Below are 14034 nucleotides of genomic sequence, written 5' to 3'. Positions count from 1 at the left end.
GACAGGGGGAGGAGGACAGCACACCCGGGTGGGAGGGAGGGAGAGGGGGATGGCACATCTGTGTGGGAGTGACGGGGGGGCGGGACGGCGCTCCTGTGTGGGAATGAGGGGGAGGGGAACAGTGCTCCCATGTGGGAGTGAGGGGGAGGGGGACGGCGCTCCCGTGTGGGGGTGAGGGGGAGGGGGACGGCACGCCCGTGTGGTAGTGAGGGGGGCAGGACGGCGCTCCCGTGTGGGAGTGAGGGGGAGGGGGACGGTGCTCCCGTGTGGTAGTGAGGGGGGCGGGACGGTGCTCCCGTGTGGGAGTGAGGGGGAGGGGGACGGCGCTCCCGTGTGAGAGGGGGAGGGGGACGGCGCTCCCGTGTGAGAGTGAGGGGGGCGGGGGGCGCTCCCGTGTGGGAGTGAGGGGGAGGGGGACGGCGCTCCCGTGTGAGAGTGAGGGGGGGCGGGGGGCGCTCCCGTGTGGGAGTGAGGGGGAGGGGGACGGCGCTCCCGTGTGGGAGTGAGGGGGAGGGGGACGGCACGCCCGTGTGGTAGTGAGGGGGGCGGGATGGCGCTCCCATGTGGGAGTGAGGGGGAGGGGGACGGTGCTCCCGTGTGGGAGTGAGGGGGAGGGGGACGGTGCTCCCGTGTGGTAGTGAGGGGGGCGGGACGGCGCTCCCGTGTGGGAGTGAGGGGGAGGGGGACGGTGCTCCCGTGTGGTAGTGAGGGGGGCGGGACGGTGCTCCCGTGTGGGAGTGAGGGGGAGGGGGACGGTGCTCCCGTGTGGTAGTGAGGGGGGAGGGGGACGGTGCTCCCGTGTGGTAGTGAGGGGGGCGGGACGGTGCTCCCGTGTGGGAGTGAGGGGGAGGGGGACGGTGCTCCCGTGTGGGAGTGAGGGGGGCGGGACGGCGCTCCCGTGTGGGAGTGAGGGGGAGGGGGACGGCGCTCCTGTGTGGGAGTGAGGGGGAGGGGGACGGCGCTCCCGTGTGAGAGTGAGGGGGGGCGGGGGGCGCTCCCGTGTGGGAGGGAGGGGGAGGGGGAGGGAGACGGCACGCCCGTGTGGGAGGGAGGGGGAGGGGGACGGCGCGCCCGTGTGGGAGTGAGGGGGAGGGGGACGGCGCGCCCGTGTGGGAGGGAGGGGGAGGGGGAGGGAGACGGCACGCCCGTGTGGACCTGTCAGACGAGGGAGCTACAGGACTGCCGGTTAGGACTTTATGCAGGGATCGCAGGGAGGTTTTGTGTCACTTGAGTGAGGGCAGAGAAGCTGAGCGGAGCCCTGGGCCTGGCCCACGTGCCCCTTGGCTCCGGCGGGATTGCTCCACGAGGCGGGCACAATTTAGCCCGTTAGGGTCACTGGTTTCAGTGCGGCTCAGGGAAGGGGCAGGAGAACAGGGAGATGCCCCCCGCTGGTGCCTCAGCAGCATGTTAGCAGCATCTTCCTTTTCCCTTGGAGAGAGGCCCCCGCGCCGCCCCTCTGGCCAGCACCCTGCTCCTGTTCCCCATGCTCTGGGCACACTTAGCCGCGTGCTGTCCCTGGGGTTCCCTGGCAATGACAGCTCCTGGGGAGCCTTCGTCAATCGTAGCGCCCAGGTGGAGCTCGCAGCAAGCGAAGCGTCTGGTTCCTTTCCGCTGCCCTGACAGAGCCCTTGGGCATAGGCAGCAGTAGCTCCTGAGCAGGGGGTGCTGCCCCCCGGCTCTGCTCCGGAGCCAGGGGCTGGTTCGCAGGAGCGATTTCATGGGCAGAGCCAGATGGATTTGGCCAGTGCCTCCCTGGTGGGAGTCTGGGGCCGGCTCAGCACGAGGCGCCGCTAGCCCCTCGGCCCCAGGGGAGTTAGTCCAACAGGAACTGGCCACCGTCTGGCCCGGGAGGCTCTCAGCACGCACTAGCCCTGCTGGGCGTGGGATAGACCTCTCCAAGCAGGGCTTGGGCAGCGTGCAGTAGTGTGACTCCAGGCGTGAGGGGAGGTCAGCAGGTTGAAGAGTGGGGCTGCCATGGGGTGTGTCGCCAGCAGCCTGGCGTCTGGGACCTGGGGCCTGTGTCTGGAGCACAGGCCTGCCGGCTGGCTGGCTCCCTGCTTCCCACCTCTGCAATTCCCTTGGGTCTCCCCCTCCAAGGCTCCTGGGGTGTCCGTGGGCACAGTCCAGCCCCTCCCTCCCGGTGTTTATCAGGGCTGCTGTCACCACCGTCCTGCGCGGTGTGTGGGGTGTGCGCGCCTCCGCTGTGCTTTGGCTCTGGGGGCTGGCGAGGACCCTGTCCAGCACAGGGAACCGAACCTCCAGCTGAGCCCCTCCGGTTCGCCTGTTCCCCACTCTGCGTTGTTCCCGTCGCTGCTGTCACACCTCGCCGAGCTCGTGTGACTGTTGAGCGCTAATAGACTGGGGGAGGGGGAATGACGCGTTCTCCATTTCCCTGGAAATGGCCTTTCCGCTGGGGGCAGGAGCAGGTAGGCGCCTGGTTTCCCTGCCCTTTGGCACAATGTATTCAGCTCCAAACCCCTGCTGGAGGCGTGGGTCGGAGAGCTGCGCTGTGGAGTCCCGTGGCGACCCAGCCTCTCCCTGCCCGGCTCAGCCTCGCTAGGCAGTGGCCAGGAGACAGCGAGAGGCACGCATCCCCCTGGACCAGCCACGCAGCACCACCGCCCGGGGCCTGGGGGAGCACTTGGAAGTCACCCTCCCCCCACAGCCGCTAGGTGATTCTGTGGCCTGGGCGTCCACGTGGACTCCTCTTTGTACCCCGACAGCCCCAGATGCAAAATCCAGCCTGCCCTCGCTGCAGCCGACAGGGAGACTGCCTGCTCCTCCTGTCGGTCGTGCCCTCTGTGCCTGGGGACGGGTGCTGTTCAGCCACCCCCCTCAGAACGTCTGCAGCCGGTTGGGGATGCAGCCGAGTGTGCACAGTGACGCCGGCTTTGCTCTGCGGCTCCACCACGCTCTGCAGTGGCAGGACAGACGCCCTGAGAACCTCCGTGGCGCTGGGGCACGTGGCTCATGGGACTAGCCTGCCCTGCATAGCTAGGACCCTCATGGCAGCCACACTCGGCCCTGTCACGAGACCGTCCACGGGGCAGGCCAGGGCTGTGCATGGGGCCTTGGAGCTCACTTCCCACAGTGACGGACTTCGGAGCACTTCAGCCAGCATATCCACAGCCCCGCTAGGGACAGGCCAGCGGGACGGGGACAAGGAGGGATTCCTAGCCTTCGTGCTGGCTCAGGAGCTGCGGGGTACCATGGAAATGGCTGACAGGCAGCGTGTGTGAGTGAACCGGTGGGCTCAGGCCCAGCCTGGGCAGCAGGTATGCAGGGGAGAGCAGGGCGGTGACGGGCCTGGTCTGGCCTTTGGAGCCCTCCTGCAAGTCACAATGGGGGCAGTCAGCTGGCCCTTTGGTCCCCTTGCTGGCTGCTTGGGAGCTGGAAGGGGCCCCGTGGCAGTGAGCCGCAGCAGGGAGCACGGCGTGGGCGATGCACCGTGGGTAGGGAAGCCGGGACCAGGCGGCATGGCGGAGAAGGCAGTGAGTCATGGGAAGGGTGGCTGGTTACACCGAGGATGGTTCGCGACTGGCTGGCCCAGGGCTGGTCCTGGCAGCTGCTGTGTTCCCCCACCCGCCCTTCCCGTCTGTCGTTGTTCAGCAGCTCGGGACCACAGCCACTGTGGTGGAACTGCCCCGCCTGGGCCAAGCGCCCCTCACAGCTCAGTCTGCGGCCGAGGGCTCCTGTCCTCTTGCGCTCGGCTGCGGGGAAGGTGGCCAGTTTCCAGGCCTTTCCCGGGCCTGGCCCCTCTGCTGAGATTTGTGGTGCTGGCCCTTCTGTCGTGTGGTTCTGAGAACTAGTTCGAGAGCATCCGCTCTTTTAGCCAGCCCAGCAACCTCCCAGCAAGCGGGGGAGCAAGTTCCGTCTCCTGTGGCCTGCTATGCGGTTCGTTCCGTTCTCCGTGGCCGGATCTCCCTGCAGGTTTGGTTGCTAATGGGGGTGGCCAAATGCCGACAGCTCGTTCCACAGCCTCTTTGCATCTGTTTTCTTTTAGCCATCGTCAACCCAAAGCAGCCCAAAGAGACGCCCAAAAGCTTCAGCTTTGACTATTCCTATTGGTCGCACACCACGGTAAGTGGCACCTGCTGCTGCAGGCGGGTTTCCCGGCCTCGGGCTCTCTTGCAATGGGAGTTTGGTTCAACGGGACGGGGGGGGGGGGTTGATTAGAGATGGGATGAGCTGCCAGCCGTGGAAGAGCAGCAGTCTGCTTGGCCTTGGCATGGTAGGGGGAGGGCTTTGCGGGGGTGAGACGTTCCTGACACAGCTGGTCCCAGATCAGCCCTGGTGGCGCATGCCCCCTGCCAGTCACTGTGAAAACCCAAGCCAGGGGTTTGCAAATGGCTCCCAGACCGTCACACATACCCAGGGGAAATCTGACCAGCAGCTGAGAATTATTTGCCCTGCTCTTTCCCTGGCTCCTCTGTGCTCAGAGGGGCCTACAGAGCACCCAATGTGGTAGCTAGCCGGCTGTGTTGGAGGGAGCATTTCTGAGAGAGCTTTTAACCAGGACACACCAGCTTTCCGCACAGCCTGCCTAGGGCTGTATTAACCCCTCGCTGGCCCCGTCACGCTGCCCGGAATGATGGGGCTTTGCGCTGCAACAAAGCCAGGCCCCTTGAGCGCTGGAGAGGTGTGAATGGCAAAGCACAGGCGCTCCCGTGGGAAAAGCTCCCGCTCTGAGGTGGCCCCAGATCCTCACAGGGGTATGCCCGGTTTTGGTGGGACAGTCTAGTCCAGGAGCTCCCCAAGTGCATGAGAGCACCCCTGTTATCCCCATTTGCATTATCTGTACCTTGGCCAGGAAGCCAAGAGCTTTGAATGGGGCTGAGTTGGTTCCCTTGGTGATCCTGCATCTGGACGCTAAAGGATCCCCTCCCCAGTCGGTAAAACTTGCTAGGGACGGCCGTGTGCCTCCCTCTGGCTACACGAGCGACTCAGAACGGAGAATGAGACCCTAATCTTGGCTCTGGTTCTCCTCTGACTTCCAGTAGGGTGGGGACAAGAGCAACGTAACTCCGCTGCGAGAAGTCCAGGGAAAGCCAGGGCCCTTGGGAGAAGGGAAAGAGCCAGATGATCCCACTTTTCTGGTTTTTCTTTCTTTCTTTGTCCTTCTGTCCCCTTGACTCTGTTTCCCTGCTCCCCTCCCCCCGCAGCCCGAAGACACCAGTTATGCCTCTCAGAAGCAGGTGTACCAGGACATCGGGGAGGAGATGCTGCAGCACGCCTTTGAGGGCTACAATGTCTGTATCTTCGCCTATGGGCAGACCGGTGCTGGCAAGTCCTACACCATGATGGGGAGGCAGGAGAAGGATCAGCAAGGCATCATCCCGCAGGTGTGCCCCGGGCGTGGGGGTGGAGTGCGCTGCTGGCTGTGAGCACAGAACACCCATTGCTGCGGGGGCCGAGGCGGAGGCTGCTGGGGCAGGGTGGCTGTCGCTCCCGGCACGTGAGGCACCTGGAGCTGCTGAGCGCTAGTGAGGAGACAGGTGGCAGGTACTGAATCCGGCTGAGGGTGGCAAGGACGGAGGAAACGAGGGGTCCTGTGACACATAGAGACTATCAGCTGTAGCAGGGCCGAGGAGTGAGAACAGGGCTGCAGCTCCAGCTAGCACAGGAGCAGATCAGCTGTTCTCTTAGCAGCCACATAGGAAACTTGACCCAAAAATGGCTGCCAGGAAATTGACAAGGGGCAGGCTGGGAGGAAGAACAGCGCCTCGTCTCCTGGGCTCTCTCCCCTCGGGGAGGGGAGGCAAAGCAGGGTGCTTAGGATGGGAGTCCATGCAGAGGGCATGAGCTTCTTGTGGCCACCAGCATCTGGGGAGTGGCCTTTGGGGCTTCTGGAAAGGGTCAGGGCAGCGCAAGGGAGACCCCAGACCTGCCGAGAACAGAGCTGGGGGGGAAGCGTCAGTAGCAGATGAGGCGGGTGGAGGCCCAAGTGGCCAGGGAGCCTTTGCGCTGAGTGGCTGAGTCGTACCGTGCCCCCGGTTACACTCCCGCGGGTGCGCACTGACCCTCCTCGGACCCCACGCAGGGCAGGGGAGAGCTCCCAGGCATCAGCCTGGCCACAAGGGTCTGGCTCACCACTGAGCCAATGCAATTTAACTCCACAGCCCTGATAGCATCTTTGACTGTGCCGCTTACTCTAGGTGTTGCTCAGAACCAGGCGCTGGATTTATGCACAAAGTAAGCAAGCCACAGCTTAGGGCTTCTAGACAGGAGCAGTGTAGTTACAGCCTCGCCTACATCGCAGCGTGCGTGCAAATACGAAACCTCACCGTTTCTATTTCCGTTGTCCTTTCGGTTAGAATAAGATACATTTTTGGCACTGGACTGGGGGTGCAGGGGGTTGGATTGTGAGCTAGGGCAGGGAATTGGGATACAGGACAGGGTGCAAGGATTTGGGCTGAGAGCCGGGGCAGGAGGGGACTGTGATCTGGGGTAGGGTGCCGGATCTGGGAGGGTGTATGGGTGCAGGAGGGGGGCAGAGGATTTGGGTATGTGGAGTTGGGGGCAGAGGGTTGGGGCAGGGAGGGGCTGGGATGCCAGAGGTAGCCTCTGGCCAGGAGATTTACCAGCCAGCAGCGCATTCCTGAATCCGCCTCCCTGCCTGCCCTGCCCCTGCCCAGGCTGCAGCCATGTGCTCTGTGAATAACTAGGAGCCCCTTGTGCTTCGTGGCTGCCTGTTATTAAAACAGGCAGCTCCCATTGGCCAGTTTCTGGCCAGAAGCCGGCCAATGGGATTGTGCTGGGGGTGGCAGCAGCTCCTAAAGCTTCTCCCCTCCCCTCCAGGCTCAGTTTTTAAAGTGAAACCGCCCCTCAGCCGCGTTTCTGAGAGGTGTGAGGGTGGGGCGAGGCAAGCAGGCAGCCTGCCTGGGGCTCCCCGCAGCATCCGGAGGCCGGATCTGGTGGCTTGGTGGGCCCATGGGCTGTATTTTTCCCAGGCCTGGCTTAGGGCCTCAGCATGTCTTAATCGGGCCCTGCATGTGAGCAAGCACAGAGAACGGGCCCCTCCACTCTGGGCTGCCTTTCTGCTGCTCCCGTTTCTGGGGCACAAGGAAGAGCCCTTGTTTCCTGCCCCCCCGCCCCCGAATGGCTCTGGCTGCATTACGGGGATGTAAGCAGCCCTCTGCTTTTCTCCTTGTCTGCTGCAGCTGTGTGAGGACCTCTTCTCCCGGATCAGTGACACCACGAATGACAACATGTCCTATTCTGTGGAGGTACGGGCCGTCCCCCTGGGCGCACGGGGACTCGCCGGGGCGACAGTGCCGTGGGCAGTCGCCAGCCCCGCTCGGTTTCCCTGCTGGAGTCGTTCCCATGGAACGCGACCTGCAGCTCTGGGCTCAGGCCCCCGAGGAGTATCCTTGCACAGAGACTTGCTGCCATCTGGCTCCAGGGGCGTAATGAGCTGCTGCTGTCCCCATGGCCCCAGCCCCTGCCACCAGGATGGGACACTGGATTAGTTCTGCTGCTGTCTGGTTCCAGGCCCACCCCCAGAACCGAGTCGCTGCTGAGATACACACCCTCCCCCGCCTGGCCTGTCTTCCCCGGCACCTCTCGCCTGCCGCCTCCTGCTAGTGACACGCTGACTCAGACGTGCCGTGTATCTGTGCAGTTTAATTCAGTAGCAAACCTACCTACATGCGTGTGTGGAGACAAAGCCGCCCCTCCCACAGCCCGGTGCCACGCCACAGGCACTGGTGCAGACTGGTGCTGAGGCTGCAGCGCTGGCGGAAAGCTGGCTGCACGCCCCGGCCCTGCCGCCGGACTCTGCCCTCGCAGACACAGGCACTGGAATCCGTCGCTCGCTGGCTGGCGCGAGGCCGCCGCTGGAGCTAGGAACTGTCCGAGTCGGGCTGCGTGACAGGACTGGCTTGGCAGCCTCTCCCGCATTGTCAGGCTCCTACCTTGTGTGCTCTGTCCCCTAGGTCAGCTACATGGAGATCTATTGTGAGCGGGTGCGGGACCTCCTGAACCCCAAGAATAAGGGGAACCTGAGGGTGAGGGAGCACCCGCTCCTGGGGCCCTATGTCGAGGACCTCTCCAAGCTGGCCGTCACCTCCTACAACGACATCCAGGACCTGATGGACTCTGGGAATAAAGCCAGGTGAGAGGGGCAGCGCTTTGGTTGCATTTCTTTCCCTCCCTTGCTTTCCATCCCCCACCCAGGGCCGGGGTCTCGACGGGCCACTTCTTCCCTGGGCTGGCTGGGGGCTGCTGGGGGCGCCCGTTGTGCTCTTGCCTCAGTTTCTCACCAGACACGAGGCCGACAGCCAGGGAGAGCGACCCGCGGCAGCGCCCACTCACCGGCCCAGGCTGATTTTCACCCGTCTCCTCGTGCTGTCCGCTAGTCGCATGCCGGCCTGCGATGGAGCCAGTCCTGGGTCTGTGGAGAGGGGAGTGGGCATGTGGGGCCTGGCCCAGAGCCCACTGAATGCGAGGGGAGGCCCGTGCTGACTGCAGCGGGATTGGCACAAGCTCCGGAGAGGCGGAGGGCTCCATGGCTCCTGCTCTCCTCGGCCACCGGCTCGGAGCGAGCGCTGTCCCGGCTGCCCGGCGCTGGGCCCCTTCCCACTGGACCTGCCAGGCTTCAGGGTTCCACGCTCCTGTCTCTTCCCTCCACAGGACGGTCGCAGCCACGAACATGAACGAAACCAGCAGCCGCTCGCACGCCGTCTTCAACATCATCTTCACCCAGAAGCGGCATGACGCAGAGACCAGCGTCACCACCGAGAAGGTGAGCTCATGGGGTGGCAGGGACTCGGGCCCAGCCGCCCTGCAGCGCTGTGCGCTGGCAGCTCCTGACGCTGCTGGTCTGTTTAATGGGCAGAGCTGGGAACTTGCTCTCCCTGACTCCGGAGAAAACGGGGCTGCAAAAACAAGGCTCTGCCCGGGGGAGACCATCGGGGCGTGCCCGCGCCCTGTGCCAGGCTGTCGTTCGGTGGGGTGCTGGCACGGAGCAGGCGTGGGAGGGGAGCCCTGGTGCCCCCGCCCCTCCCAGTTGGTTCAATCACATTCTGCCCCCCCCCCCCCGGTGTCTGCTGAGCCAGGTAGTCACTTCCTCCGCCCACCTGTGGGCAGCGGGACTGCGCGTGCTACACCCGGAGGGTGGCCTTTTCCGGAGCGGATTGTGGTTCCTGTTTGCATTGCTGTGGGCTCTCACCCCTCTGCTTGTAGGTCAGCAAAATCAGCCTGGTGGACCTGGCTGGGAGTGAACGAGCCGACTCCACAGGGGCCAAGGGCACGAGGCTAAAGGTAAGAGCAGAGCCTGGGGCGCTGAGCTGGGCCCCTTCCTTTGGGCTGAGTCGTGTCATCACGTCACTGCTGAGAAGGCAGCGATTCCCCGGGGGTGCAGAGGCAGCACGTGGGGGCAGGGGTTGCACGTTCATCAGTGAGCCCAGGCTCATGGGGTAACCAGTGACACTGTCACAGCCCTAGCTCTCAGGCAGCGGAGTGCCCGCGAGGATGCCCTGCTGAGCCGTTAACCCGCCACAAGCACTGCTCCCCACGGGGCCCTTCCGAGCCTGCACCCGTCTGCAGCAAGACGGGGCTCCGCCAGCCGGTAGAACGGGGGGTTATTGCTCCTCCAGGACACAGCCCAGCACAGACGCACTGTGGTTACAGGAGTCAGGGCCAGGCAGCCTCAGCCCCCTTGGGGTGGGGTCCACCGGCCCTGGCCTCCCAGCGCTCCGCTTAGTCTCTTCTCTCCGTGTTTGCCCAGCCAGACTGACTCCAAACCGCTCCCTTCCTCCATGCAGCCCCTTCCCTCGACAGGTGAGAACCCGTTGGGTCTCTATGTGACCTGCGGTTCCTCAGGCGCCCCCCCCGGGCCGTGCTCACAGACACAGGCCAGTAGGGGTCGCCCACAGCCCAGCACCGTGCCCAGCACCGCGCTGTATCACCCCCGCCCCGTGCAAAGCCTTTCGTGGCAGGGAGGCCGTGTAAGCTGGGTGCACGACCCATCTGTGGAGTGGGCCTGGCTGCTGTGCCGAGCTGCAGAGCCCCACAGGTCCCTGAGCAGGTGTCAGGGCCTCTGTCAGTTGGCTTCCAGGCCACGGTGTCCTGTCTTCCTTCAACAGGAGGGAGCAAACATCAACAAGTCTCTGACCACGCTGGGGAAGGTCATCTCTGCGCTGGCTGAGATGGTAGGTGGCCGGGAGGGGCGGGTACCCAGGACGGTGCTCGGCAGCCCGGGAGCACTGGCTCACCTCTGGGCCTCGGCCCTGGCTAAGGCTCGCTCCAGGCGACGGGGCTGTGCTCAGCCCACGTAACCCCGGTGTAATGACTGTGAAGTGCCCTCCGAGGCAGGTGCACCAGGAATGAGCCAGCGAAGAGGCGTGCGGGGCAAACAGCCCTATTCCCAGGGCCCAAGGAGATCTGCCCCCCCCCCGGTGGTGAAGAGTGGCCTGTGCTGCTGAGGGGTCCTGCCGGGAGCGGGGCAACCTTTGGCAGTATCCACACTGCAGGGGTCTGGCGGGAGTGCTGGCTGCATGTGCCTGGGGGGGCATCGGGGCTCACTGACGGATACACATGGACAGATGCAGAGACGCTAGAGCCATTAGGCAGCCAGGCAAGATGGGAAATGGAGCCAGGATCATGGCGTCTCTCCCCACTTTGCTCACGTCGTGGCTCTGGCGATCCCTCCCCTGGCTCCGTCTGGCTTGGCCTTTTCCCAGCCTACGCGCTCGGGTTCGCCCGTTGTGTTTAAGGTGCTACCACCCTTTAATGGTCACGCCCAGTCCCGTGCCCTGAGCCACAGCCTGCCCCGGAGGGGTGAGTGGCGTGGGTTCCTCGTTCCTGCTGCTTGCGAGCCGCACACAGCCCGGGCGCCGCCTGCTCTCTGCGGGCAGCTCTTCCTCTCGGGGAAGCCAAAGGTTCTCCTGGAGGGGGAGGGGAACTTGCAGCTCCTTGTCCCGGCTGGAGCAAGCCGGCTCTGGCTCCCGTGCTCATGCAGTGGCAAATGATGTCTCTGGTTTCCTTGCAGGATTCGGGGCCCAATAAGGTACGTGCTCTGGGGGCCTGGGCTGGGCAGGGAGGGGGTGACAGGCCTGCAGCCCAGGCCCAGGCTGTTTCCAGCTCTGCTCTGAAATTCCGGGGCCATTCAAAGAGCCAGGCCAGGCGAGGAGGAGGCCTTAGCACTGCCCCAGCTGCCTTTGGGAGTGGGAGCTCAGTGGAGCAGCTGTGCTGGAGAGGAGAGCCTGAGCTCGGCGGGCGCGTAGGCGGCTCCTCGGGCTGTCCCCTCTGCTGCAGGGCCAGGCCAGAGCTAGAGGCCATGCAGGGAGTGAAATCTTTTTGGGGAGGGCAGGAGGCCAAGCGGCTTGCCAAGGTCACACAAGGAGACTTGGGCCCAAGTCCTTGGCTAGTGTCCGATCTACTGGACCCGACAGCCTGGCTGGCGGCGGGGGGAACGGAACGGTCCACGCCAAAGCAGAGAGTCTCAGACAGACGCTCCCGAAGGAGTGCTGGGTGTAGATCACTCGCCAGCATCCAGGCTTTGGCTCCTTCGCGATCTGGATCGTAGATGGCTGCCAGCGGAAACTCCGGCGTGTGCTTCGGCCACTTAGCGAAGGCCCCGGCTCGGTCCTGACTGGGCGTCCGCCACTCCTGAAGAGAGCGAGGAGTCTGATCTCCTTGCTGTGCTCTCTCCCTCCAGAACAAAAAGAAGAAAAAGACGGACTTCATCCCGTACCGGGACTCCGTGCTGACCTGGCTCCTCCGGGAAAACCTGGGTGAGGGAAGGAGTCTAGTCCATGTTGTTTGCCCAGTTCTGGCCTTAACTCACTGAATATCCAGGCAACAGACCTCCAGAGGCCCCTAACTCCTGCCCGCTCTTCAGCTGCTCCCTCTTCCTCTGCCTGCGGCGCCCGGAGACCCTTTGCCAGGGCAGGATAACCTGCCGGCTCCTTCAGAGCACTGGCGGGTGGCGGGTGAGCTGGGGGCTGCGGGGGGCCACTGGCTGGCAGGTGCGCTCTGTGGGCAGAAGAGCCGGGATGATCTGGCAGGAGGGGACGCAGAGAGAAGGGGGGTAACCGAGAGGGCCCAGAACAGGCCTACTTCATGGTGCCCCGGGGTGTTTTCTGTGGCAGGCGGGAACTCCAGGACTGCGATGGTTGCTGCTCTCAGCCCTGCTGATATCAACTACGACGAGACCCTCAGTACTCTAAGGTAGGCTCTGTGACAGCAGGCCTGCCGCGCCCTGCCAGGCTGGGACACCCTGCTCCTCTTGCCTTCACCCCTCCTGCCCCATTGTCCCTCGCTGACAGCACTTAGCATGGCCCCGTGCCAGCCCCAAAGCAGCGGAGGGGAGTCCCTCGGGCGCAGCGTTACAGAGCACTGCCCTCCCCCTCCAGCCACCGTCCCTGCGCGGCACCCAGCCACGCTGACGCTCCCTTGGGCTGCTGGCTGGGGCCTCCTGGCCCGACGGCCACGGCTCTGAGCTGGGCCAAGCAGGCCTCTGGCAGAGCCAGGCCTCGCGCGGGTGTATCGATAGACCTGGACAGTGCCCAGGCTGCCTCACCGGGTGTCCCGGCCTGCAGGTACGCTGACCGTGCCAAGCAGATCAGATGCAACGCTGTCATTAACGAGGACCCCAACAATAAGCTGATCAGGGAGCTGAAGGATGAGGTGGCTCGTCTGAGAGACCTGCTCTACTCCCAGGGCCTTGGCGACATCATCGACAGTGCGTACCTCGCGGGCTCTCGCCAGGGGCTGGGCCTTGCCGCAGAACACTGAGGTGCAGCTCTCTGGACCTCAGTGGTCTGGGCTAGGCCATTCCTCGGCCACCCTCATGCCCGCCCGTTGTGCCCCGGCATCCCCGTTCCCTGACGCCGCGCCTCTGCCGCAGCCTGTCGGGGGTACTCTGCTGACAGCAGGGATCACCGCGGTCCTGGGCACCCTGGCAGGGGCCTCCACAGCTTTGTGCTGCCAGTCCCAGGACTCCTGTCCCAGCCAAGAGCCAGGCTCTGCTTTGAGCGCTCCCTGCACTGCTCCCAGGGAGAGGTCCCCAGGCTGGCTCAGGGTGTGGCCGCTCCTCTGGGCCTGTGTCCCGTAGAGACGAACCTTCTCTTGTTCTGTTTTCTTTGTCTTTCTTCCCTCTCCTCTCCTCTCTCCCGTAGCTAGCACTGCTCCAGGAGGACCTAAATGTGTGTATTTCCCATGTGTGTTCTGTGTGCTTCAGCGCTTGCCGAGGCTCGGTCGCAGCAGGGGAACATGCCTGCAGCATGGCAAAGCAGTGCAGGTGTTGGGTGGCCATCTGCTCCTCCCCAGCAGTGCCCTGCCGCAGTGCTTAGCCGGAGAGCTGCCAGGCTCAGCCCCGGCCCAAGGGCGCAGGGAGCACTGAGGGGCTCGGGCAAGTGCCCACCCCGGCGCGGTACGCGCTGCTTTCCTCACGAGGAGGCTCACCCGTGGCCTGTGCTTCGCCCAGATCCCGCAGCGCCACGTGCTGGGGTCCTGGGGCTGACGTGGTGAGCGCGGGGCGGTCAGGCCCCACACATCCTCAAAGTCGGGGTCATCTCTGCACCAGAGGTAGTGCAGCCCCAGGCAGGTGGTTCTGGGAAGCCAGACTGAGGCCAGCCAGCTTCTCCCAGTCAGTGCCTGGGTGGGCCTGGAGCCAATGTCCCCCAGTGCCCCCAGGGCTTAGCTGAGGAACGTGAGACAGGGCAGGTTTCCTGGGAACTCCCTGGGCCTCTCTCCTCCCTGCTGTAACCATGGTTCCTGCTGCTTCCGTGCCGTGGCTGCTTCTGCTAGGCCCAGGGCCCTTCCCGATTCCAGGACTGGCTCTGCTGGCAAACTACAGGCACAGAGTTTTCTGCTGCCTGCCGATGCTGTAAGATCACAGCTGCTCCCAGCACTGACCCTGGTGCTGGTTGTACTGGGACCTGCAGGGCTACTGAACGACAGGTCGACCCTCTCTAGTCCGGGACCCTCCAGTCCTGACCGGTGCCGAACCAGAGAATTTGCCCGACAGCGGGAGGTCATATTGTCTAGCAGCATCACCGGCACTTCCACTGCCGCCTGGGCTCTTGGAGA

General features: G+C 64.4%; 1 protein-coding gene across 7 annotated transcripts in view; it reads left to right on the top strand.

The window, feature by feature from the left end:
* KIF1A (kinesin family member 1A) overlaps positions 1-14034 on the top strand; it is a 123911-nt gene that overhangs the window by 34802 nt on the left and 75075 nt on the right. For all 7 annotated transcript variants that reach the window (XM_075917838.1, XM_075917837.1, XM_075917839.1 and 4 more), the window contains 11 exons: positions 4004-4080; positions 5163-5342; positions 7161-7226; positions 7935-8113; positions 8632-8743; positions 9184-9261; positions 10086-10151; positions 10991-11008; positions 11660-11735; positions 12093-12171; positions 12543-12685. In XM_075917838.1, the coding sequence (XP_075773953.1) occupies positions 4004-4080; positions 5163-5342; positions 7161-7226; positions 7935-8113; positions 8632-8743; positions 9184-9261; positions 10086-10151; positions 10991-11008; positions 11660-11735; positions 12093-12171; positions 12543-12685 (1074 nt within the window). The remainder of the gene's footprint in view (positions 1-4003; positions 4081-5162; positions 5343-7160; positions 7227-7934; positions 8114-8631; positions 8744-9183; positions 9262-10085; positions 10152-10990; positions 11009-11659; positions 11736-12092; positions 12172-12542; positions 12686-14034) is intronic.

The sequence above is a fragment of the Pelodiscus sinensis genome, unplaced genomic scaffold (genome assembly GCF_049634645.1).
Source record: "Pelodiscus sinensis isolate JC-2024 unplaced genomic scaffold, ASM4963464v1 ctg41, whole genome shotgun sequence".
NCBI classification, from domain to species: Eukaryota; Metazoa; Chordata; order Testudines; family Trionychidae; genus Pelodiscus; species Pelodiscus sinensis.
Note: the sequence above shows the minus strand (reverse complement) of the source record. Positions and strands in the feature narration are given on the sequence as shown.